This window comes from Saccopteryx bilineata, chromosome 2, assembly GCF_036850765.1.
Source record: "Saccopteryx bilineata isolate mSacBil1 chromosome 2, mSacBil1_pri_phased_curated, whole genome shotgun sequence".
In the NCBI taxonomy this organism is placed as follows: domain Eukaryota; kingdom Metazoa; phylum Chordata; class Mammalia; order Chiroptera; family Emballonuridae; genus Saccopteryx; species Saccopteryx bilineata.
The window spans coordinates 14823657-14847374 of NC_089491.1; the positions used below are offsets into that span (position 1 = coordinate 14823657).

A 23718-nucleotide genomic window follows, 5' to 3' on the forward strand; every position below is an offset into this window, starting at 1 on the left:
TCACAAATATTCATAATACTCATACATACAGACCCACAAAGATGTTTATGTTTCATACACAAGCACGTACACATCCTCTCCCCACCCACTACTCATGCAGGCAAATAAATGCATTTTTTTCAATACATATACACAGGTTCACACGCAAGTATCCTGCCCTGCTGGCTGGAGGCCAGTGACTAATGGGAAGGCATGCACAAAGGCAAGCATCGCGTCGCGGGGGCCAGGAATGGGTGGGCGTTGGGGCTGGGATTAAGCCCTGTCAGATGACAAACCCGCCCGGCCTGGTGGCCTGGCTCCCGCGGAGGCTGGAGCGCCCGAGCAAGCTCGGGATCCCGGGCGGATGGCGTGAGGCTGCGTGCCAGGATTCCGACCTCGTACAGGGTTCCGTGTCACCTAGGGTCAAGCTCTGCTATCAGACCCACCCCAATAGCTGCAATAGGCCGGCGGCTCTCGGGACAAGCGGGCTGTGGCGTGGGGCTCGTCTTAGCATAGAACACTGAGAGTAGTCAGCGTTAATAAGGGTTTACAGGAGGCCAGGCGCTAGGGTAAGCCCTTCAGAACCTAATTCTCACAACAGCTCCGTGTGCGGAGGGTGGGGTGAGGTGGGGGGGGGGTGGGCTGTGTAACATCCTCACTTTAGAGGTGTAAAAACTGCGCTCAGGCCACAGAAACTACTCGGCAGCAAAAAAGAAGCAGAGGTTCACCCGTTCGTTCCTATTTTCCCCGGGGTTTCGTGCAAGGTGCATGGAGCCTGTCTCCCCAACGCAGAAAGCTCGCACCTTGCGCTTCCGACGGGTCCCTAGACTCCTCGTCCTGCCTGGCCCAGAGCCTGGCCCACAGCAGGTGCCTGGGGAGGGCGTGGGTCTCAGTTCAACAAAGCCCTCAGCAAGGGTCTCAGTTTGCCCATCTTTGAAATGGGAATGGCAGCGCAGACCTCGGAGGGCAGCAGAGGCAATGCTTAACTCTACATCCTTGCTGCTGTTGCCCTCGCCCATCGCGGGGGTTCCAGCCCAGTCCCCACCCGGGTGCGGCGCCGGCGTCCCATTGTTCAAGAGGGCGGGGAAGCTCCCGAGAGCCGACTCCCCACCGCACAGGTCGAGCCCGACGCCCAATGAAGCAGATGACTTGGCCCGGCGTCTGCCACGCGGGGCGCGTCCTTTGTCTGCTCCGCGGCGCCCGGGGCCGGAGGCCCGCGCCCCGCTCCTTGAGCAGACAAAGCCGGGGCTGCCGCGAGCCGGATCCGCTGGAGCGGGGCTCGCACCACCCTCCTCCCGCATTAGCACCGCCCCCTCCTCTTGGTGCCCTTTGATTGGCCCGCGAGGCTACAAAGAGGCCGGGAGATGCTGGGTCACGTGAGCTAGCGTGGAACCCAATTGGTCAGACGTGGCTGCCAATCGGGGAGGGCGGGTTGTCCGCGCTCGGCCGGGTCGCTCCCTCCGCGCTGGGGCCCGCCCGCGGGGCCGGCCGCCTGTCAGAGGGAGGTGGCGATGGTGCGCCCGGTGGCTGTGGCGGTGGCGGCTGCGGCGGCTTCCCTGGTCCGAGTGCAGGGAGGAGAAGATGACTGACCGGCCGACCGACTGAATGAATGAATGGCGGAGCCGAGCGCGCCATGAGGAGCCTGCCGAGCCTGGGCGGCCTCGCCCTGTTGTGCTGCGCCGCCGCCGCCGCCGCCGCCGCCGCCTCAGCAACCTCGGCGGGGAATGTCACCGGTGGCAGCGGGGCCGCGGGGCAGGTGGACGCGTCGCCGAGCCCGGGGCTGGAGGGCGAGCTCACTCACCCTTTCTCTGAGGCGACGGCTCCCACGGCCCAGACATCGAGGACCGGACCATCGCGCGCGCCCGTCCACCGACCCCTGACTGCGTCCTCTTCATCCCGGTCCCCGGAGACCACCGCTCCTCGGGCGACGGCCGGACCCCCTCCGACCACCTCGCGGGCGCCGCTCGGCCCCTCGCCGACCACCCCTTCGGCGGCGGACCGCACTCCGACCGCCCCCCGGGCGCCCACCAGCCCCGCGCCCACCGCCCTCGCCACGACCGCCGGCCGGGCGCCGACCACCCCCGCGGCCACCACCGGCCCGGCGCCCGCCACTCCGCCGACCCTGACCTCGCTCGTCCCCCGCAGCCGCGGCAGCGTCCCGCCCACCCCACCTGCCACCCAGGCCCCCTCGCCGCCTCCGCCAGGTGAGTCCCCGCGCTCCCTCGCCCCAGCCCCGGCCTCTGGGGTCAGGCTCCCGGCTGGAGAGGCTCACCTCCTGGGCCGGAGGTCCCCCAGATTTCGACTCCCCAGGGGAGGTCCCGGCTGCAGCTGGCCTGCTTCCCACCCCCAACCTGGAGGGTCTTTTGTGCCCCCCTGGGCTGCGCTGCCTCGGGAGGGGGCGGCCGGCGGCGGCGTCCTGGCCTTTGCCAGACACCGGGATGGGCGCAAACTTTTGGGTTTGGTTCGCGCAACCTGCCGGTCCGCCCGGGTCGTTTGGGGCAGTCGGGAAGCCGGCACAGTCCCTCCTTCAGCCAGTGGGTCCGGAGCTGAGCGGGAGGGATTCCTCCCCGAGCTCCAGTTTCCTGTCCGTCTCTCCTGGTGTAGAGAAATATCAGATGTGCGTGTGACAGGTGGAAGGGAGATGGGGAGGATTTTGTTTACAAACAGAAGTACAGACCGGGGGAGGCCCCGGGAGAACAAAAAGAGACATTGTAATCCATGTTTACCCTCCGGCCGTGAGTGGATTCCGGGGGTCATTTGGGACAGGTGTGTATCTAGGTTAAGTACATTTATAAATTAGGTTAAATTCCCGTCCTTACGCCATTTCCCCCCCCCCCCTCTCAATTAGAAGGTCAATATGTTTGGACAAATATATAATTTAAGCAGGGATTGCCCCCCCCCCCCCCGCCTTAAACTAGAATGTTAAATTTTGCTGATGCTGATAAATGCCAATTTCCGTTTGAGTCCACATAGAAAATGAGGCTCTTCTTCCCACTGGTTGGTCTTCAAGCAACTGCTTTCTCCCTTTTTTGATCAAAAAAGGGCTTGGAACCAAACAAATAAAACCTACCTTGTCCAAACCATTTGTCTAGATGTACTTAAGCATTAATGGGTCTCTGACCTAATTCTTAGGCTCAATGATTTACTGTGGAGTAAGATATGGACTTTGAACTGTAATTGAATTTGTAGAGGGTTTCCCCACATGATTGTTAGTCTTAATACAGCCTTGACTCTTGGGTTCAGGCTTGGCATTGACATTAGTAGGAATGCAGATTATTCACTTATAAAAAGCTAAGTTTGCATCTCTTCCAGCTTCAGAGAGTGTGTTAACTAGCTAGATTTTGACTGTAACCATTTTTGGCCTTTTTATGGAGAGACTGACATATTATTGAGAGACAAGAAGCATAGTGTTTGAGAGTATGACCTCTGGAGCCTGTTCTTAGGTTTGAATCCTAGCTCTGCCCCTTATTAACTGTATAATCTTAGGCAGGTCACTTAACCTTTCTTCATCTGGTAAATGAAAATAATAATAGTACTTACCTCTTAGGACTGCTGTGAAGAGTAAATAAGTTAGTACCTTTATAGTGCTTAGAACAGTTCCTGGTGCAGAGCTAAGTACCATGTGTATTACTTACTCTTATGACTAGGCTGTGTGTGTGTGTGTATAACAGACTAATAGACAGCATTTAAGGAACCTAGTAGGGACTTGTGATTTTTATTTGTTTTAGTAAAGTATAATAGAAAAAGGATGAATTAGGTTATCTGGAATTTGAAGCGTATAGTAGCATTTAAATAAGTAAGATCACTTATTTCGAATGGTTAGTATATGATAAATGTTTGTATTTGATACTATTTTGCTTTTATTATTTTTGTGTTATTTTAAAATTACAAAGTAACTATTACTTGCAAAAAAAATTACAAACAGAAGTCTTTAAAGGAACAAGTGAAAGTCTCTCCTTTACTGACTCCAGGTTCCAGTCAGTCTGTAGAGGTTAATGCTGTTAACAGTGCAATCTCTTTTTAGACATTTTTCTGGGCATGTAAGAACATACAGGGTTTTTAAAAATAGTTTTTAAGAACTCTAAATAAAATAACTCTATATATATACATGCATATATACATATACTGTTTTGCCACTTGCTATATTCATTTTAAACTATGTGTCATGGTTGTTTTTTTTTATGTTTACCTAAGGTTTACTTTTTTTTTTTTTTAAACAGCTGTGTTTTTTGTTGTAGCAATACATCACATTTTAAAAAAATCAATCTTTTATTATGAATGCTTAGATTGCTTCTGGGTTTCACTTTAAAAAATACAGAGAAGAATGTGTTCTTGTTGAGTCCCTTATGTATATATTATATTCTCTAATACTTTGGCTAGAGTTTCATAGACTCCAAGTCATCTTAGATGCAGTAAAGCTGGACTGATTATATTTGCCATCTGAACTGTTCAAGGTTTTTTTCATGGACTAACCTATACCAATGTCTGTGGTGGTTTTGGGGGTCACAAAAGTTTTAAGGAGGATGCCCAATTTTGGTAACTCTGTGTTTTAAATTTTCCATAGTTTGTACTTCTCTGTGAATTCCCTATGGATTGCTTGTGCCTGAACTTACTGGGCATATTAATAAACAGTTTTAGCTTTACAGTGATATAATCAGGTGCAGCCTTTCTTCCTGAGCGTGGAGTCTATTTGACTTCAAACAGTAAACACATCTCTCTGACACAAGAAAAGCTTCTACCTGAATTTGAGATACCTAGTTTGGCTTGCAAAATTGGATTCTCTGGCATTTGGGAATATGGTTGTACAGGGTGTTTTATTTTAATGTTTCTCTAAGGACCAAGTGCCTTTGATAATGTATTATGTGATAGGATGGGTCTTCTAGCTGCTCTTTGAATTAATAAAAATTTCTTTCATGGAGGTCTGAGAACTCTTCCCAGCCCGTCAATTAGGGCCCTCTTTTATTTACAGGGACACTGATTGCAAACTGAAACTAATTGCCCAGCAAGCAGGCACTTTGCTCCCACAGACCTGGGAAAACATTTGGCTGATTGGTTGGCTGGGTAGGACATTTTAAGAAGGATGAAGGGAGAGGCTATGATACTAAATAATAATAGTTATATCAGCAGTAAGAGACTGAAGTGATGACAAATGTTTGATTTGTAAAGTAATGGGCCTTTAATACATCTATTTAGGAGACCTGGAGCGGTTACTTGCTCCTGCTGAGGTTCTAGTGCAGATGCAAGAAAAAAGGGTCCATGTGTTTTCTCTCTGATTGTGGCAGCCAAGATTGAATGGGAGACTACAGAAGAAAAAAATATGGACCTTTAGGGCCAGATAGAGCATTACCACTATCTCCTGTCGTGGCTCTACATTTTAGGAACTACTTCTGAAGACTTACTTGAAATACTTCTCCCTGTTGTTAATGCGGACTGGTTCTGGTTCTGCCCTTTGGGACCACACAGAATAAGTCTGCTCTCTCTTTGCCATGACAGTTCTTGAGGGATTTGGGGACAGTGATCATGTTCCCTCTGAGTCTGGGCTTAATATCTTCCAACTCCTCAACTGTACTTTATGTGATATGGTTTCAGATTCCCTCACTATCTTGGGCACCCCTCTTCTGTACTTTTTAAATCTTTCTGTGTCTCTCCCAAAGTGTGGAACACAGAACTGAATGTGATACTCCAAATGTGCTCTAACTCAGTGGTCCCCAACCTTTTTTGGACCATGGACTGGTTTAATGTCAGAAAATATTTTCATGGACCGGCCTTTAGGGTGGGACGGATAAATGTATCATGTGACTGAGACAAGCATCAAGAGTGAGTCTTAGATGGATGTAACAGAGGGAATCTGGTCATTTTTTAAAAATAAAACATCACAAAATAACCTAGACATGTTTTCTTTGAATATATGTACCCTGATTTATTAATGTCATCCCATTACCATTAATAAAAATTTATTAAAAAAAAAAATAAAACATCATTCAGACTTAAATATAAGTAAAACAGCCCAGGGGTTGGGACCACTGCTCTAACTAGCTGTCGCAGAGGGGGAGTTACCTCGCTCTTTCTGGATTCTATGTTACTGTTGATGGAGTTATTTCTAATCAGAGTTGTTTTTTGGCAGCCACACTATGTGTTGACTCATTGAGTCCATTAAGATAGTTAAGTCTTTTTATTTTATTTTATTTTTGAACATGTGCTAGATGAGTCTTCCTTCATTCTGGTCTTGGAAATTCTTGTTATTTTTTAAAGTATAAGCTGAGACATTTGCCAAACATGTAAGATTTATTATGCTAGGTTAAAGTCATCCTTTTAGATCCGAGGTCTGTCGGTGTACCCCACCCAGTTTATTCATATTCACCTACAGGGTGTTCCTATAGACAGAGTCTAAGGACAAGTTAGAGCAGGCTATTCTTACCTCATAGGGGAGAATAAATTTATGGATGTTAAACAGTTTGGAAGGAAAGGAGTAATAGTTTAGATTAGTTCTCAAGGGTCTTTTCCAGCTCTAAGGTTCTGTAATGATTTGGTGTGCATAATTCAGGACACATTAATGCCCCCTCCCCAAAAACAAGCCTTAATCATTTATTTCTGATCTAAGTTAAGAGAACAGGCTTTGTTTAAGCAAGCCCTAGAATTTAGAGTTTGAAAAATCCGATTACTGTGACATGTCCATAAAATATTATGAATGTTTTTTTTTGAAAGGAACATCCTGGGAATGCAGGACCCACCTAAAGATACTGAGAAATGTCTTCTTCATTCTAAAATTCTCTTCTGCTAGGTTTGGGGTCTTACTTGCTTATAGTTATTTTAAAAGATGCCATTCATTTTAAGGAAATAGAAATTATTCAGGCTCCAAAGGTAATGTAGGTTCATAATCTTATCCAAAACCCGTGGGCTGTATGTGTTTCACAATTTAGAATTTTTTAGGCTTTAGGAAGGTAATAAAATATGCCCCAGTGAAGTCTGGGGCAGCATCTTATAATCAAACATATGAAAATATTTGCAGCAGAATGCATGTATATTCACACTGAGTGAAATAAATAAAGACTATAAATAGCCTTGCATTTGTTCAGCTCAGGTTTTGCTGCCAAATGAGTTACAGAAAAAATTCTGGTTTTTGTAGCTTCTGGTATTAAGCATCAGGTCTGAGGGATTGTGGACCACTGTAATAGTAATAACAAATACATATAGTACTTACTATGTTCCAGGCAACATTCTAAGTGCTTTACATACATGGGTTTTTAATCTTTACAAAAATTAGATATAATCAAGTTATTATTATCCTTATTTTGTAGATAAGGGAATTAAAACTCAGAGAAACCCAGTTGTGGAAGAGCCTGGATTCAAACCCAGTTATTCTGGTTCCAGAATTTGTATTATTGACATTCAGAGAAGTAGCTACATAGTAGCGAAGAGAAGGAAACTGTTTTGCTAAAAAATATGGTTCTTGGATGGTAATTTGAAAAAATTTCTACTGTCTTTGGCATTTATTCCCTTCATTCCTTTGTGCATTATTCATTCACTTTCTCAAATTTTGTCCTTCAGTATTTTACAACTGTAATTTTATTTTTTTTATTTAAAAAAAAAATTTTTTAAGATTTTATTTATTCATTATAGAGAGGGGGGAGAGAGAGAGAGAGAGAAGGGGGGAGGAGCAGGAAGCATCAACTCCCATATGTGCCTTGACCAGGCAAGCCCAGGGTTTTGAACCGGCAATCTCAGTGTTTCCAGGTTGATGCTTTATTCACTGCGCCACCATAGGTCAGGCAACAACTGTAATTTTAAGTTACAGGTCTAATTCTTCTTTTGATTTGGTTCTAATACGGTCTGTGACAGAGAAAAGTTGCACTGTATTCTTTTTAGGGCCAGGCCCATGGACTTCTCAAACTCACTATATCTTATTCCTGGGCTTAGTGCTTAGCTTTCTATAGAAATTCCTTAGTCTGATTAGTTTCTGGAGCAGAATAGTTAAGCTCCAGAATATTAGTTTCAATTCTTCTGAATTATGTCCTCAGGAAGCCTAAGCCTTCTGGCTAGTTGAAAATATACACATTGATATAATCTGACTAGGTCTTTTATCTTGATTTTTTAAAGACCCATAAAATTAAAGTGTGCGTTACTTTCATCTCAGCATTTCTAAACATGTATATATTAACTTCCAGACGTCCTGGCACCCTTATAAAAAGATTGGAAAAAAAGTATCATGGTACTGTTTTTACTGATGGGTAAATTATGGGTAGAGAGATAACTGCTCCAGGGCACTTAATAGATCAGAAGAGAATAGAAATGTAAGATGTGTTTGGCTGAAAGACAGTGTTAGATGATATTTTTAATTATAAATAGCTTTAATTTATGTGATTTTTGCCTTGATCTTTGTTTTGTTTTGTTTTCTTTAGATATGATATAAAAAGTTTTATTACTAATGTTGAGATTATGTTACAGACACCTCTTCTGTGGTCACTTAGTCTTTTTTTAAGAACACATTTTTTTTGGTTTATCTATTTTTCAATAGAAACAACTACCCTAATTGTATTGGTAAATTTGAAGGGACATTTTACAAAATTGTGATGAAAAAGATAAAGATTATATTTGGATACACATGTGTTTGGGTCACAGTAAAGGTACACATGATAAATTTGTGTCAAAATAATTCTTCTAGTAATGCCGCTATTCCATAGATCATTATTATTGTCAGGAGAAATCTTTCCCTATTACTTTTTCTTCATTAAAAATATCTTTCTTTTGTTCCCCTTGCTCATTTTTTTCACTTTAAACTCCTATATGTTTTTCTCACTCTTGTCTCTTATTCTTAGCCTCATCCATTCTTTCATGTCTTTAAGGAACCAAACTATCCTCTCTATTTAACAATTTACCACTTTGTCCTCCTTCAGTGCCTCAAAGCCCAATTCTTCCAAGAAGTCTTTCTAGAGGAACAAAAGGTCCTTGAAGATGTCCTGGTAACAGGGTGCACAGGGTTGAACACTTTGCTCTCAGAACAAAACCTTGTCTTTCTTTCTCTGTGACTTTGACTTTTTTCCTTTGAATTTGCTTTTAGTCTATTTAACTTAGATTATTAAGCCCAATTGATAAGAAAATGTCATCATTTATACAATATGCTGGACATGGTATTAATTCTTTTTGAAAAATTGAGAGAAAAACAATAGAAAATATTTTATTTTTGCTCTGGGGTCTTCTTTTTTTGCCCAGCTCACCCCTCTATCCCCATTCTCCTGAGGAACAAATACAAAAAAGAACTGTCATAATCGAAGTTATTTGTCTCAATAACAAATAGTTATTTGTGTCAAAAAAAAAAGTCCTTTTAATAAGGAGCGAATTTCTTTCTCTATGAATAATATGAGCTGGATTTTTTTGGGGGGCTAGGTAGGTTGAGGCTGCAAAACAGTATAAAGGGTTTAATTTGATTGAGAAACAAATGTTGGTTCTTTTGAATGACAGAATTTCCCCTGTAGAAATCTTACTAAAGTTAATAGTGAACAGAGTGCTTCTAATAATGAACAAGTGTGGAGTGTTTTACAGTTTACAAGGTGCTCTTAGAATCTCTAACACTTTGACATTAATATTTTGTTAATTTCTGGGTATTATATGAATGAATCAAGGCTTAACTTCTTTCCTCTGTTGGTACTTTTATTGGTGAATACTGACAAAATCTTTACAGGTTTTTGGTGGCTTTCACATTTGATACTTTATATTTCAAACAGTTATATTTTAAGTTTATTTAATTGAATGTAATTTTTTTTTTTTTTTCTTTTCTGAAGCTGGAAATGAGGAGAGACAGTCAGACAGACTCCCGCATGCGCCCGACCGGGATCCACCAGGCATGCTCACCAGGGGGCGATGCTTTGCACACCAGGGGGCGATGCTCTGCCCCTCTGGGGCATCGCTCTGCCGACCAGAGCCACTCTAGCGCCTGGGGCAGAGGCCAAGGAGCCATCCCCAGCGCCCGGGCCATCTTTTGCTCCAATGGAGCCTTGGCTGCGGGAGGGGAAGAGAGAGACAGAGAGGAAGGAGGGGGGGGGTTGGAGAAGCAAATGGGCACTTCTCCTATGTGCCCTGGCCAGGAATCGAACCCGGGTTCCCCACACGCCAGGCCGACGCTCTATCGCTGAGCCAACCGGCCAGGGCCTGAATGTAAATTTTTGACTGGTTTAGCTACCCGTATTTACAGGATGGAAAATGGTATTTGGAAAAAAAGGATTCCTTACTTTATATTTTCTTGCCTAGGCACTATATGGGGCTGAATGTTATAGAAAGAGCCCAGTATTCATTGAAAGTAAATAGTGAGGGTGATAACAGAGGTGAACTACAGAACTTGATTGGGAGGGCTCATGTAAATCTTCGTCTTCAGACTGAAATATGATTTACTCCTTTCTTATTGTAGGAAACTCTCAACATTATTTTAGTTGTATTTCCTCAAATCAGTCTGTCAGTAACAAAGAGATGTGGTACTCTCTCACCTCCCATTTCTTTTTTTATTTTTTATGCTTATTTTTATTTATTCATTTTAGAGAAGAGAGAGAGAGAGAGAAGGGGGGAGGAGCAGGAAGCATCAACTCCCATATGTGCCTTGATCAGGCAAGCCCAGGGTTTTGGTTTTTTTGTTATTGGTTTTTTTGGTTCTTTTTTTCAGGGACAGAGAGAGAGTCAGAGAGAGGGATAGTCAGGGACAGACAGACAGGAACGGAGAGAGATGAGAAGCATCAATCATCAGTTTTTCTTTGCGAGACCTCAGTTGTTCATTGATTGCTTCCTCATATGTGCCTTGACCGCGGGCCTTCAGCAGACTTAGTAACCCCTTGCTCGAGCCAGTGAGCTTGGTTCCAAGCTAGTGAGCTTTTTGCTCAAACCAGATGAGCCCACGCTCAAGCTGGTGACCTCGGGGTCTTGAACCTGGGTCCTCTGCATCCCAGTCCGATGCTCTATCCACTGCACCACCGCCTGGTCAGGCAAGCCCAGAGTTTTGAACCGGCGACCTCAGCGTTCCAGGTCGTCGCTTGATCCATTACGTCACCACAGGTCAGGCTCGCCTTTCATTTCTAATCTAATTAACACTTTGGCAGGAAAGGTAATTAATATTAGTTGAGCACATAGTATACGCCTAGTTACTTACCAGGATTAATTTTACATACATTATGTTATTTAATTCTTAAACAATGTATAGTTAAATATTATTATCCTGGCCTGACCTGTGATGGCGCAGTGGACAAAGTGTCAATGTAGAACACTGAGGTTGCTGGTTCAAAACCCCAGGCTTGCCTGGTCAAGGCACATATGAGAGTTGATGCTTCCGGCTCCTCCCCCCTTCTCTCTCTCTCTCCTCTCTAAAATGAATAAATAAATCTTTAAAAAAAAAGAAAAAAAAATTTAAAAATAAATAAGTAAATAAATAATAAATAAATATTATTATCTTTACTTTCTGGATGACAAATGCTCAGATTTAGAAATGTAGAGTATCTTACTTCAACCTATCAGGTTTATAAAGTCTACCAGAGCAGGGACTTCTGTTTGTTTTGTTCATAATTATATCTCCAGTGTTCAGTCTACAATAGATTCTCAATAAATATTTATAATTGAATAAGTGAAAAAGAAGGAATGGTTTATAGATACACTACAGTTGCAGTGTATTTTTAAGGAAGATAATGTAATCTCATGGCTTTTCCTCTTAGTTTAGAAATGAATGTTTCTCCTTTTCCCCTTTACTACTTACAGCAAATGGAGTTCCTGGAAATCTAGCAAATTATATTATTTATTTATTTTTTTGTTACATAATTTTGTCCTTCTATTTTTTTTTTTTAGTTAAAGGAAGAACAGAATAGACAAACACCTGATGACTTTTGTAGGAAACGTCACGAGGTTGGAAAAGCTGAGCTCTTGTCTTGAAGACATAGGACCCTAAGTTATTTTTCAGTTCTTTCACCAGTTCTGTGATCTTGGGCAGATAATTTCATCTGTAGAATGAGAGAGTTAGACTAGATTTGCAGTTTTTAAACTGTATTATTTTGGGACATAGGGTTTCTTAGATGTGTTTCGGAAGCAATCTAGGGTTATGGAACCAAGTGGGTTTACTTCTGGGCCCTCCACCCCCACGCCCTCATCACCAGCTATACTTTAATCAGCTCTCTTCTCATCTGGTTTATATGCTGGGTTTCTTTCAGTAAAGATTTTTGAAATAGGAATTTTTCTACTCTACATTTCTATGATTGAGAAATAATAGTAATCTATGAACTATTATGTAGGCATTAAAATACTTACATTATGTTTAGTAGCAATATACATAGGAAGAAAGAAATATACCAAAATGTTAAATGATTAAAACTAAATAATGAGATTATGGGTCATTTTAATTACCTTCTTTGTGTTTTTCTGAAAGTTCCAATGAATATATTCAATTTTAATTTTATAATCATAAAAGTAAATAAAATGTAAAGTTGTGGTTAGCTTGATAAACCTTTTCTTACATGAGATCAAGTTGGACGATATTACTCAGAGCCACTTAACTATTATATAATTTTTGTCAGTGACTTAGCAGTTTTTATTTGTATCAGAGATATTTGCTTAGTCTCAGTGAGTTGTGGTTCTGAAAAAAGGAGATTGCTGAAGACAATACCCAAGAAAGTAATCTTTCCCGAGGCCTGACAAATCTTAACTATATGGTAGTTATGACACATCTAAGATTTGATACATTAGTGGAAGTTTAAATTTTTAATTGACTTTTTATTTTTTAGAGAGAGAGAAAAAAACATTGATCTGTTGTTTCACTTATTTGTGTATTCCTTGGTTGATTCTTGTGTGTGCCTTGCCCGAGATTGAACCTGCAACCTTGGTGTATTGGGACAATGCTCTAACCAACTGAGCTACCTGGCCAGGGTTGGGGAGGATTAACAAAGATTTTAGAAGAAAGTGAAAACAGAGCTGGTTCTTTATCTACTTCATTCTGTCTGGGGAATTTATTTATTCTTTTTTAAAATTTTTATTTTTTACTGATTTTAGTGAGAGAGGAAGGAAGAGAGAGAGAGAGAAAGACAGGAACATCGATCTGTTCCTGTTTGTACCTTGACTGGGGATTGAACTGATAACTTCTGTGCTTCAGGCGATGTTCTAACCAACCTAGCCATCTGGCCAGGACATGTCTAGGGAATTTAAAGCATGCACTTAAATATGAATTAAAATAGCTTATAGAAATAGTTTTTGATTAAATTGTGCAAAATTTGTATTTATGGCATTGTTCACAGCCTTTACTAATAGATCTTTGATTAGATCTTCCTTTAAAGATATAGAACTCTCAGAAGTTTGGTTTCAGTTTGTCCATATGTTTTGCAATTAGATCAGATGGGATTGCTTTTATTCTGGTAATATACCAGCTGTTCTATATGATATTCTTGCCAGGGAGACAGCTAAGCTCTGAAGGGGAAAGGAAATTTATTCAGTTGGAAAAGGAATGTATTCTGCTTAGTCACAAGGAAAATGATAAGGAGTAGGAATGTTTTCAACCTGGCTAGAGAATGTTAAGTAACCTTTAGTAAGTTTTAGACTGATTTTGGAAACTTTTGTTTCAGTCTTGCATGCTTCCTAGAAACTTGCATATTACCAGGGATCTTATGCAATTTTTGTTATTTATTTTTTGAAATCTAGTGCTTTTTCTTGATGTATGTGAGCAAAAAGGAGAAGGTAGGAGTAGCATTATTAACTGTAAAGAGAGCATCATATTCTCTATGACCATTTTTAATTTTGGAAATGATCTTTAAAGGTGAAATTCCTTAAAAATATTCTAGGGAAAGTTTATATTTTGGCCTCTCTGAAGGAAATTGTATAAACTGAATAGCTTTTAGATTCTCTGTAGCCCTATTTATCACTTATAGGATGTAATGGTAGTTTGGGAAGGGCTAATGGAAATAATGGGAATGAAAGGGGATGCTTGGTATTCCAATATATTTACTGTGTTTTATTGTTTATTGAGGCTTGATTAGAGGAAGGCATTGGGCTTTTTCTGCTATAGATTTCTCATTTGACTTCATATTCATTATAATTCTGCAGTGTGTTTTGATTTATCCGTTTTATATGAACAGCCTTAACAATATGGCCCCAACATCCATTGATGTTGTGTGGGTTAATGAATAATTATAAAGTGTACCAAAAACACAAAGCAATCTAGCTGTTGGGTATTATTATATTGAATTGTTGGTATATTGCCTGCAAACCTATCTTGTTCAACTGGTTTTAGTTTTTAAGTTAGTTTGTTGCTTCAACTTGTCTGTGAAGGCAGGGTTGAATAGTCCAGCTAATCAGTGGAATAGCAGTCAGAAGAACTAAATTCCAGTTTTTATTTCCATTCAGTTTGTGAGTTCTTGAGCACATTTTTTAATGGCTGTGTGACTTAGTTTCTCTGACTATAAAATGAAACCTATTACTTCCAGTCTCCCAAGGTTTTAGAAAAGTTACACATGTAAATTATGGTGGGCTTTTCTCAAACATAAAGGCTTTATAGACTACAAACTGTTTCTGGCATGGTTTATATAGCTTACAATGTCATGTGAACAAGATAGGTTTGGATTAAACACAACAAAGAAGTAAACATATGCATTTATAAGTGGATTCTTTATGCAAAAATATTTTAATGCTATTTGGTAGTTAATATATTTTTATAGTTTATAGACAATTATATTATGGCATTTTCCAAAGATTTGGGATCCTTCAGTATTATTTTTCTTCCTGTGTCTACCTTGGGAAAATAAATAATTCTTATCTCATATTAAATTTACAAATAAGTTGTGCTTTTATAGGTCTTTTATTAAATTTAATTTTATATTTATTTATTTATTTATTTATTTTAAGAGAGAAGAGGGGAGATAGACTCCTGCATGTGTCCTGACCGGGATCCACCTGGCAACTCCATCAGGGGCCAGTGTTCCAGTGTTGAGCTATGTTTAGCACCTGAGGCTGATGCACTCCAGTGGAGCTATTCTCAGCACCTAGGGCTATGCTCAAACCAAGCCAAGTGGCTGTAGAAGGGGAAGAGGGAGAGAAAGGGCGGGAAAAGCAGATGGTCGCTTCTCCTGTGTGCCCTGACTAGAAATTAAACCTGGGATGTCCATACACTGGGCCAACACTGTGTCCACTGAGCCATTGGCCAGGGCCTATTTTTATAGGTCTTTAATATTATTTTTAGTTGATCTCTTTAGAATAGGTTCTACTTAATCTTTTCTAATGATTCAAATATATATATATTCATTTTAAAAAAATACAAGGAAATATAAAGACAAAAATGAACCCAGATATAACTAAAGTTAACATTTTAGTGCTAACTACAGAATTTTTTAACTCAATACTTATTTTATTCCTCTCCCTACCATTGAGGTAATTTTGTATGGGTATACTGCTTTGAAATTGCTGTGTAATGTAATATATTTCAAATATTTTAACACTGTAAAATGGGACACTTTTCAAATAAAATTGAAAGTAGTAATATTGGTGCTATTACTATAATTTAAATGATCAAACTTGAGTGCTTACTGTGTTCAAGTTACTATATTAGGTGCCTCCTAATAGTTACAGAAAAAAAACTATACCATAAAACTTTTTAATCATTGAGTTTAATATTTTTTATTACTGCATACATTGCTTCATTTCTCACAGCAATAAATGAGATCACTTATTTGTTATGAAAACAGAGGTATAGGTTGGATTTAGCACTCTTTTAAGATCAAGTACATGGTAGATCAAAATGGGAAAAATTCACCACATGTAAATTGTCATATCACCAAAAAGAACATAAATCAATTTTGAATAGAGATCTCAGACTCCATATGATGCTTTACTTGAGACTTGGTACTCCTTGACAGAACCAAACTATTTTTCTTGTGTCTGTTCCAGCACAAGTATGATTTTTCTTGGGTTCATGTGGGGCCTGAAAGCCCAAAGCAGTCTGGAACCAAGCCAGGCATTTAGCATTTTCAATTCTGTGATGAGAGAAGTCAAGGTGCCCATCTGCCTAGCTCATACATTGCCAAAAATGGCCTAGGTGCTAGGATAAAGAATATGCCAAAGTATGGCTCTGGCCTTTAGGAAACTGATAGCTGTTTTACACAATGATGTCTATTCTCTGAAATTTTTGAAGAAAAGACTATTACTTTCAAGTCAAAGCAATAATGAACTATAGTGTTATTGAGAGAGGCTTAAAGTATTAATGCATGTGAAATAACTCAGAAGTCCTTAATAATCAGCACATTGATTAGTAACCAGTACATAGTAAACACTCATAGAGTTAGCTATTAATAGTTTTTATTACCTTTTCACAGTGTTTAAAAAACAGCATTGAAGACTTTGTCAATTCAAGGTTAATATATTTACCAGCTTTCTTGACACAGTTTATATACAACACATTGGTAATCAGGAATACTTGCACATTGTCACAGGTCAACCATTCTAACAGGCAGTTAGTTCTAAGATGTAGAGTAGGACCAATACACTTGACCACATCCTATCCTGTCAGAGTGGCCCAGGTCAAGCCAGAATTATCCTGTGACATGTTACAGATACAACAGTAATGGTACTGCTCTGAAAAGGACTAAATGAAAGCTGTTTTTAAAAAGCAAATGCAAAGCTACGAGTCCCTGAAACAGCCATTGTTCAGTTCTGGCAGATGTATATTCCTCTGGGATCTTTTATAGGTATCAAGACCCTAGCCACAAATGACCCAGTAAAGTGAAAATAAGACTGGCCTATAGAAAGACATGACCACTCAATTTTATATTGGTTTCACATTGATATTTTTGAAAACCTGCCAAATACAACATGCACATACAGAGTGCAAGTCACATAATCTCCCTGGGCTTCTATACCATTATCTGTAACTTGAGTATAACAGTACCAACCTAATAGGGTTCTTGAGTGTTGACCTAGAATTGAAACCCAGCTCTGTCTGACTTAAAAGTCTGTGCTCTTTTTTTCTTTTGACTGAACTGTGCTGCATTGCCAAAGCAGATGGGAGTAGCTGAAAATGAAATAAAGCAGTCAGGGGTACAGAGCACATTTAGAGTTTTGTTTTTATTGCCTTCCCTAGCCGCCCCCAGCAAGCCCATACATTGTCCTTCTCAGCTCTCATTCTGAATTACACAGTGGCTCAGGTTTGATTTCAGTAGCTACTGTGAAAATCAAAATTAGATCAAAGAGTGTTTCTCAGACGTAGATGTGGGTGTGGAGTAGAGATGGGGAGAAGAGATAATAGTGGAAATTAGTTGAGTGTAAATAGGTAAATAACCATGATAAATGTAAAGCAGAACTGAACAGTAACTATGATGTCTACTTAGCGCCAAAAGGATTGGTGCTAATAGAGACTGTAATGCTTATTAGCATTTGGCAAGAAATACCACTCACTGCGAAATAGTAGTATTGATTGTTCTTGACTTGACAGTAAAACCTTTTATATTTAACTTAATAGGGACTGTATATCAAGATGCTGATGTAAGACAATATGTAAAAGACAAAAAGCAGGTGATATTTGATTTTTATAAAAGTCAGAAGAGGCACTGGTTGGGTAGCTCAGCTGGTTAGAGCATTGTCCTGACATGCCGAAGTTGTGGATCGATCCCTGGTCAGGGCACATGTGTGAAACAACCAATGATGGCATGAATAAATGGAACAAGTCAAGGTTTTTCTTTCTTTCCCTCCCTCCCTCCCTTCCTTCTCTCTTTCTTTTTTTTTTTTTTACCCTGAAGCTGGAAACGGGGAGAGACAGTCAGACAGACTCCCGCATGCGCCCAACCAGGATCCACCCGGCACGCCCACCAGGGGCGAAGCTCTGCCCACCAGGGGGCGATGCTCTGCCCCTCTGGGGGATCGCTCTGTCGCCACCAGAGCCACTCTAGCACCTGAGGCAGAGGCCAAGGAGCCATCCCCAGCGCCCGGGCCATCTTTGCTCCAATGGAGCCTCGGCTGCAGGAGGGGAAGAGAGAGACAGAGAGGAAGGAGAGGGGGAGGGGTGGAGAAGCAGATGGGCGCTTCTCCTGTGTGCCCTGGCTGGGAATCGAACCCGGGACCTCTGCACACCAGGCGGATGCTCTACCACCGAGCCAACTGGCCAGGGCCCTTCCTTCTCTCTTTCTAAAACACACACTCAAGTCATAGAAGCAACTCAGACTTGCAAGTGTAATTTATAGTTCTGTTAGTTACCTTAGGATACATTCCCCTCCCCATTTTATGAACTTCTCTCATTACTCAAAGATCAGACAAAGGAGAAACTATTAATTATAGACCCTGCTACTTTTGATCCAGTTGCAAAATATACTGACAGATGATATACACAATTTTGGAGGATTTGTGTTTATTAGAATTAAATAGCTTCGGTTTGTATGGCATCAGGACTCAGTAATAACCTCCTGCAAGTGTATAAGGGCAGTGGTCAGGTAAAACTATACAACTGTAGCTGTGGAAAAAATATATACAGTGTAAAACCTGGTCATATCATTCCCCTTTGTAATACTTTAATATGATAATTATACTTCAATATAATTATCTTATTTAATCACATAAGTGGTAGGACGTCAGTAAATATTTATTGAATAAATGAATACTACTAGAGAGTAAATTATTTATCTCCAAGAATGACATGGTCAGGAATATTTGTGACTGTGAATGGCAGATTTAACAAACCATATGATGATTTCCAACTAGACCGCATACTACAATATTAGGCCAGAAACTGCCTTGTTTATATCTCTGGTTACCTCTCCCTCCTATCCAGAAGCATAACCAGAAAAGGGCAATTTGAAAATTTGGAATCCTTTCCAAGACCTTTCACGGTAATCTCTAACCACAAAAATGGCCTAAAATACCATACCTGCTTGACATAAAACCTGTTTTGCTTTTTTTTTTTTTTTTTTTGGTCTCCTTTTGTATAGCCAGCTATTTGAGATTGCATCTATTCCTGGAAGAAAAGGCTGTTGGGCAAAACTGTCTTGTATCTTGTTTTAAAAAGTATAAAAACCTAGGGCAGTAGCATTTTACTTTGAAGAAATGAGGAAATGAAGGCCCATATTGTGAAATTATTTGTACAAAGGCAGTAGAGTAGCAGAGATGTACTGTAGATATGAGTTCTGTAGCTTTTAGAGGTTAGTTTTTTGGAGGGAATACAAGCAAATTATGTCAATCTGAAAGAGTACTATTTTTTGTTCAAGCTAATTAAAGAATTATTATTATTATTTTAAGTGAAAGGAGGGAAATAGTGAGACAGACTCTTGCACATGCCCTGACCCAGATCCACCCAGCAACCCCATCTGGGTCTGATGCTCAAATCAACCAAGCTATTTTTATTGCCTGAGGCTGATGCTCAGACCAGTGGAGCCACTGGCTGTGAGATGGGGAGAGAGAGAGAGAGAAAGAGAGAAGGGTGAGAGGGAGGAGAAGAGAAGCAGAGGGTTGCTTCTCTTGTGTGCCCTGACTGGAATTAAACCCAGGACATCCATATGCCAGGCCAACGATCTATCCACTAAGCCAGCTGGCCAGGGTCAAGAATTATAATTATCAATGATAATTACCATCTCTGGAAGCCATATTGCCTAGATTTGAATCATTTCCTCTACCATTTACTAGCTGAGTGACCTTGGGCTGTGCTTCAATTTTTTCACCTGTAAAATGGCATTAATAATAACATCTATGCTACAGGGTAAAGAATAAAATGAAAACATACAAAGTACTTAGAATGCCTGGGATAAGTAGGCCTTCTAAATGTTAGCTGTTCTTTGTAGTATTATATTTTGAATATCTGTTTACTTTGACTACCTCTTCGTTACTTCTAATCTTTTTTCAATTCTGAATTAGTAGTGTTACCCTATTTTACAGAGAACCTGCGTCTGAGATGAAGTAAGTTGTTTGCTAATAGTCACATAGTTGGAAAGTTCTAGTTAGTTGGATTCAAACCCAAATCTGTCTTATTTTTGAAGCTCTTTCTATCATGGTAAATTAATATGCTAAAAATAGATTGAGTTTAATGTGTTGTATTATATCCTTCTAACCACTGTTGTTAATTTTAATGCATCTTCTTCCTTCTGCCACCTTCTCTCTCTTTTCTGATTTGTAGTCATTTTTTTTCTGTCAGTATCATAGATTTGTTTACCACCCTTGTTGGTTTTCCTTTAATTCTTTGGATTTGAAGTAGAAAGTATGCAATTTACCTGAAAGATCAAAGCATATCTTCACATAGTACTATGACTGTCCATTTTAATTTTACTTTCATTTTTTGGTATGCCTAATTGATCTATATAGTGGATTGGTTATGAGTCAGGTAAGTAATTTTATACTTAGATAGGATTTCATTTAAGGGTAAATTGTATAATTCAAAAAACTTAGAACCATTTCAGTCAGTGTAAAGGATGATACACAAGTTTGTCAAAAATACTGTAGAGACAATATCAAATAATGATATTTAGTTACTACAAAAATTTAGCAATTTAGTAAAGTACTTTTGTATGTATTAATTATTGTTTAACTCACACATAAATTTTTTTTTAAATAATTTTATTTAATTAATTTATTTATTTTTTCTGTATTTTTCTGAAGCTGGAAACCGGGAGAGACAGTCAGACAGACTCCCGCATGCGCCCAACCGGGATCCACCCGGCACGCCCACCAGGGGGCGATGCTCTGCCCCTCCGGGGTGTCACTCTGTTGCGACCAGAGCCACTCTAGCGCCTGGGGCAGAGGCCAAGGAGCCATCCCCAGCGCCCGGGCCATCTTTGCTCCAATGGAGCCTCGCTGTGGGAGGGGAAGAGAGAGACAGAGAGGAAGGAGAGGGGGAGGGGTGGAGAAGTAGATGGACGCTTTTCCTGTGTGCCCTGGCCGGGAATCGAACCCGGGACTTCTGCACGCCAGGCTGACGCTCTACCACTGAGCCAACCGGCCAGGGCCTAATTTTATTTTTTTAATGGGGCGACATCAATAAATCAGGATACATATATTGAAAGATAACAAGTCCAGGTTATCTTGTCGTTCAATTATGTTGCATACCCATCACCCAAAGTCAGATTGCCCTCTGTCACCTTCTATCTAGTTTTCTTTGTGCTCCTCCCCCTCCCCCTTTTCCTCTCCCTCTCCCCCCTCCCCCCGTAACCACCACACTCTTATCAATGTCTCTTAGTTTCACTTTATGTCCCATCTATGGATGGAATAATGCAGTTCCTGTTTTTTTCTGATTTACTTATTTCACTTCGTATAATGTTATCAAGATCCCACCATTTTGCTGTAAATGATCCGATGTCATCATTTCTTATGGCTGAGTAGTATTCCATAGTGTATATGTGCCACATCTTCTTTATCCAGTCATCTATTGACGGGCTTTTTGGTTGTTTCCATGTCCTGGCCACTGTGAACAATGCTGCAATGAACATGGGGCTGCATGTGTCTTTACCTATCAATGTTTCTAAGTTTTTGGGGTATATACCCAGTAGAGGGATTGCTGGGTCATAAGGTAGTGCAATTTTCAGTTTTTTGAGGAACCACCATACTTTCTTCCATAATGGTTGTACTACTTTACATTCCCACCAACAGTGTATGAGGGTTCCTTTTTCTCCACAGCCTCTCCAACATTTGCTATTACCTGTCTTGTTAATAATAGCTAATCTAACAGGTGTGAGGTGGTATCTCATTGCAGTTTTGATTTGCATTTCTCTAATAACTAATGAAGATGAGCATCTTTTCATATATCTGTTGGCCATTTGTATTTCTTCCTGGGAGAAGTGTCTGTTCATGTCCTCTTCCCATTTTTTTATTGGATTGTTTGTTTGTTTGTTGTTGAGTTTTATGAGTTCTTTGTATATTTTGCATATTAGGCCCTTATCTGAGCTGTTGTTTGAAAATATCATTTCCCCTTTAGTTGGCTGTCTGTTTATTTTGTTGTCAGTTTCTCTTGCTGAGCAAAAACTTCTTAGTCTGATGTAGTCCCATTCATTAATTTTGCCTTCATTTCTCTTGCCTTTGGAGTCAAATTCATAAAGTGCTCTTTAAAACCCAGGTTCATGAGTTTAGTACCTATGTCTTCTTCTATGTACTTTATTGTTTCAGGTCTTATGTTTAGATCTTTGATCCATTTTGAGTTAATTTTAGTACAGGAAGACAAACTGTAGTCCAGTTTCATTCTTTTGCATGTGGCTTTCCAGTTTTCCCAGCACCATTTATTGAAGAGGCTTTCTTTTCTCCATTGTGTGTTGTTGGCCCCTTTATCAAAAATTATTTGACTGTATATATGTGGTTTTATTTCTGGGTTTTCTATTCTGTTCCCTTGGTCTGAGTGTCTATTTTTCTGCCAATACCATGCTGTTTTGATTGTCGTGGCCCTATAATAGAGTTTGAAGTCAGGTATTGTAATGCCCCCAGCTTCATTCTTTTTCTTTAGGATTGCTTTGGCTAATTGGGGTTTTTTATAGTTCCATATAAATCTGATGATTTTTGCTCCATTTCTTTAAAAAATGTCATTGGAATTTTGATGGGAATTGCATTAAATTTGTATATTGCTTTGGGTAATATGGCCATCTTGATTATATTTATTCTTCCTAACCAAGAACAAGGAATATTCTTTCATCTCATTATATCTTTTTCGATTTCCCTTAACAATGGTTTATAGTTTTCATTATATAAATCCTTTACATTCTTTGTTATGTTTATTCCTAAGTATTTTTTTGTTGTTGTTGCAATCGTGAAGGGGATTATTCTTTTGAGTTTGTTCTCAAATGTTTCATTGTTGGCATATAGAAAGGCTATTGACTTCTGTATGTTAATTTTGTATCCTGCGACCTTACTGTATTGGCTTATTGTTTCTAGTAGACTTTTTGTGGATTCTTTGGGGTTTTCGATGTATAGGATCATATCATCTGCAAAAAGTGATACCTTTACTTCTTCTTTTCCGATATGGATGCCTTTTATTTCTTTGTCTTGTCTGATTGCTGTGGCGAGAACCTCTAGTACCACATTAAATAAGAGTGGAGAGAGTGGACAACCCTGTCTTGTTCCTGATTTAAGGGGGAAAGCCTTCAGTTTTGTGCCATTTAATATGATGTTGTTTGATGGTTTATCATATATGGCCTTTATCATGTTGAGATATTTTCCTTCTATAGTCATTTTGTTGAGAGTCTTAAACATAAAATTGTGTTGTATTTTATCGAAAGCCTTTTCTGCGTCTATTGATAAGATCATGTGGTTTTTGTTCTTTGTTTTGTTGATATGGTGTATCACGTTAACCATTTTATGTATGTTGAACCACCCTTGAGATTATGGGATGAATCCCACTTGATCATGATGTATTATTTTTTCAATATGTTGTTGTATTCGATTTGCTAGTATTTTGTTTAGTATTTTAGCATCTGTATTCATTAGAGATATTGGTCTGTAGTTTTCTTTTTATGTGCTATCCTTGCCAGGTTTTGGTATGAGGGTTATGTTGGCCTCATAAAATGTGTTTGGAAGTATTGCTTCTTCTTCAATTTTTTGGAAGACTTTCAGTAGAATAGGAACCAAGTCTTCTTTGAATGTTTGATAAAATTCGCTGGTATAGCCGTCAGGGCCTGGACTTCATACATAAAATTTCTGTTGAGAAATTTCAGATGGATTAGATATTTGTTGCAAATATATGTTTACTTAAGCACTGTGTTGATAATTATTTATTTTAGCATAAATAATCTTGTTGACAACAGGACTATTAACAGTTTATTAGAAAGTGGGGATTTAACTTTG

General features: G+C 40.0%; 1 protein-coding gene across 1 annotated transcript in view; it reads left to right on the plus strand.

Annotated features, from left to right (window-relative positions):
* Positions 1–1427: 1427 nt before the first annotated feature.
* The window catches only part of MEGF9 (multiple EGF like domains 9), a 106036-nt gene continuing 83745 nt past the window's right edge, over positions 1428–23718 (plus strand). Inside the window, exon 1 of the mRNA XM_066256375.1 lies at positions 1428–2183. Coding sequence (XP_066112472.1) covers positions 1589–2183 — 595 coding nt within the window. The 5' untranslated portion in view covers positions 1428–1588. The remainder of the gene's footprint in view (positions 2184–23718) is intronic.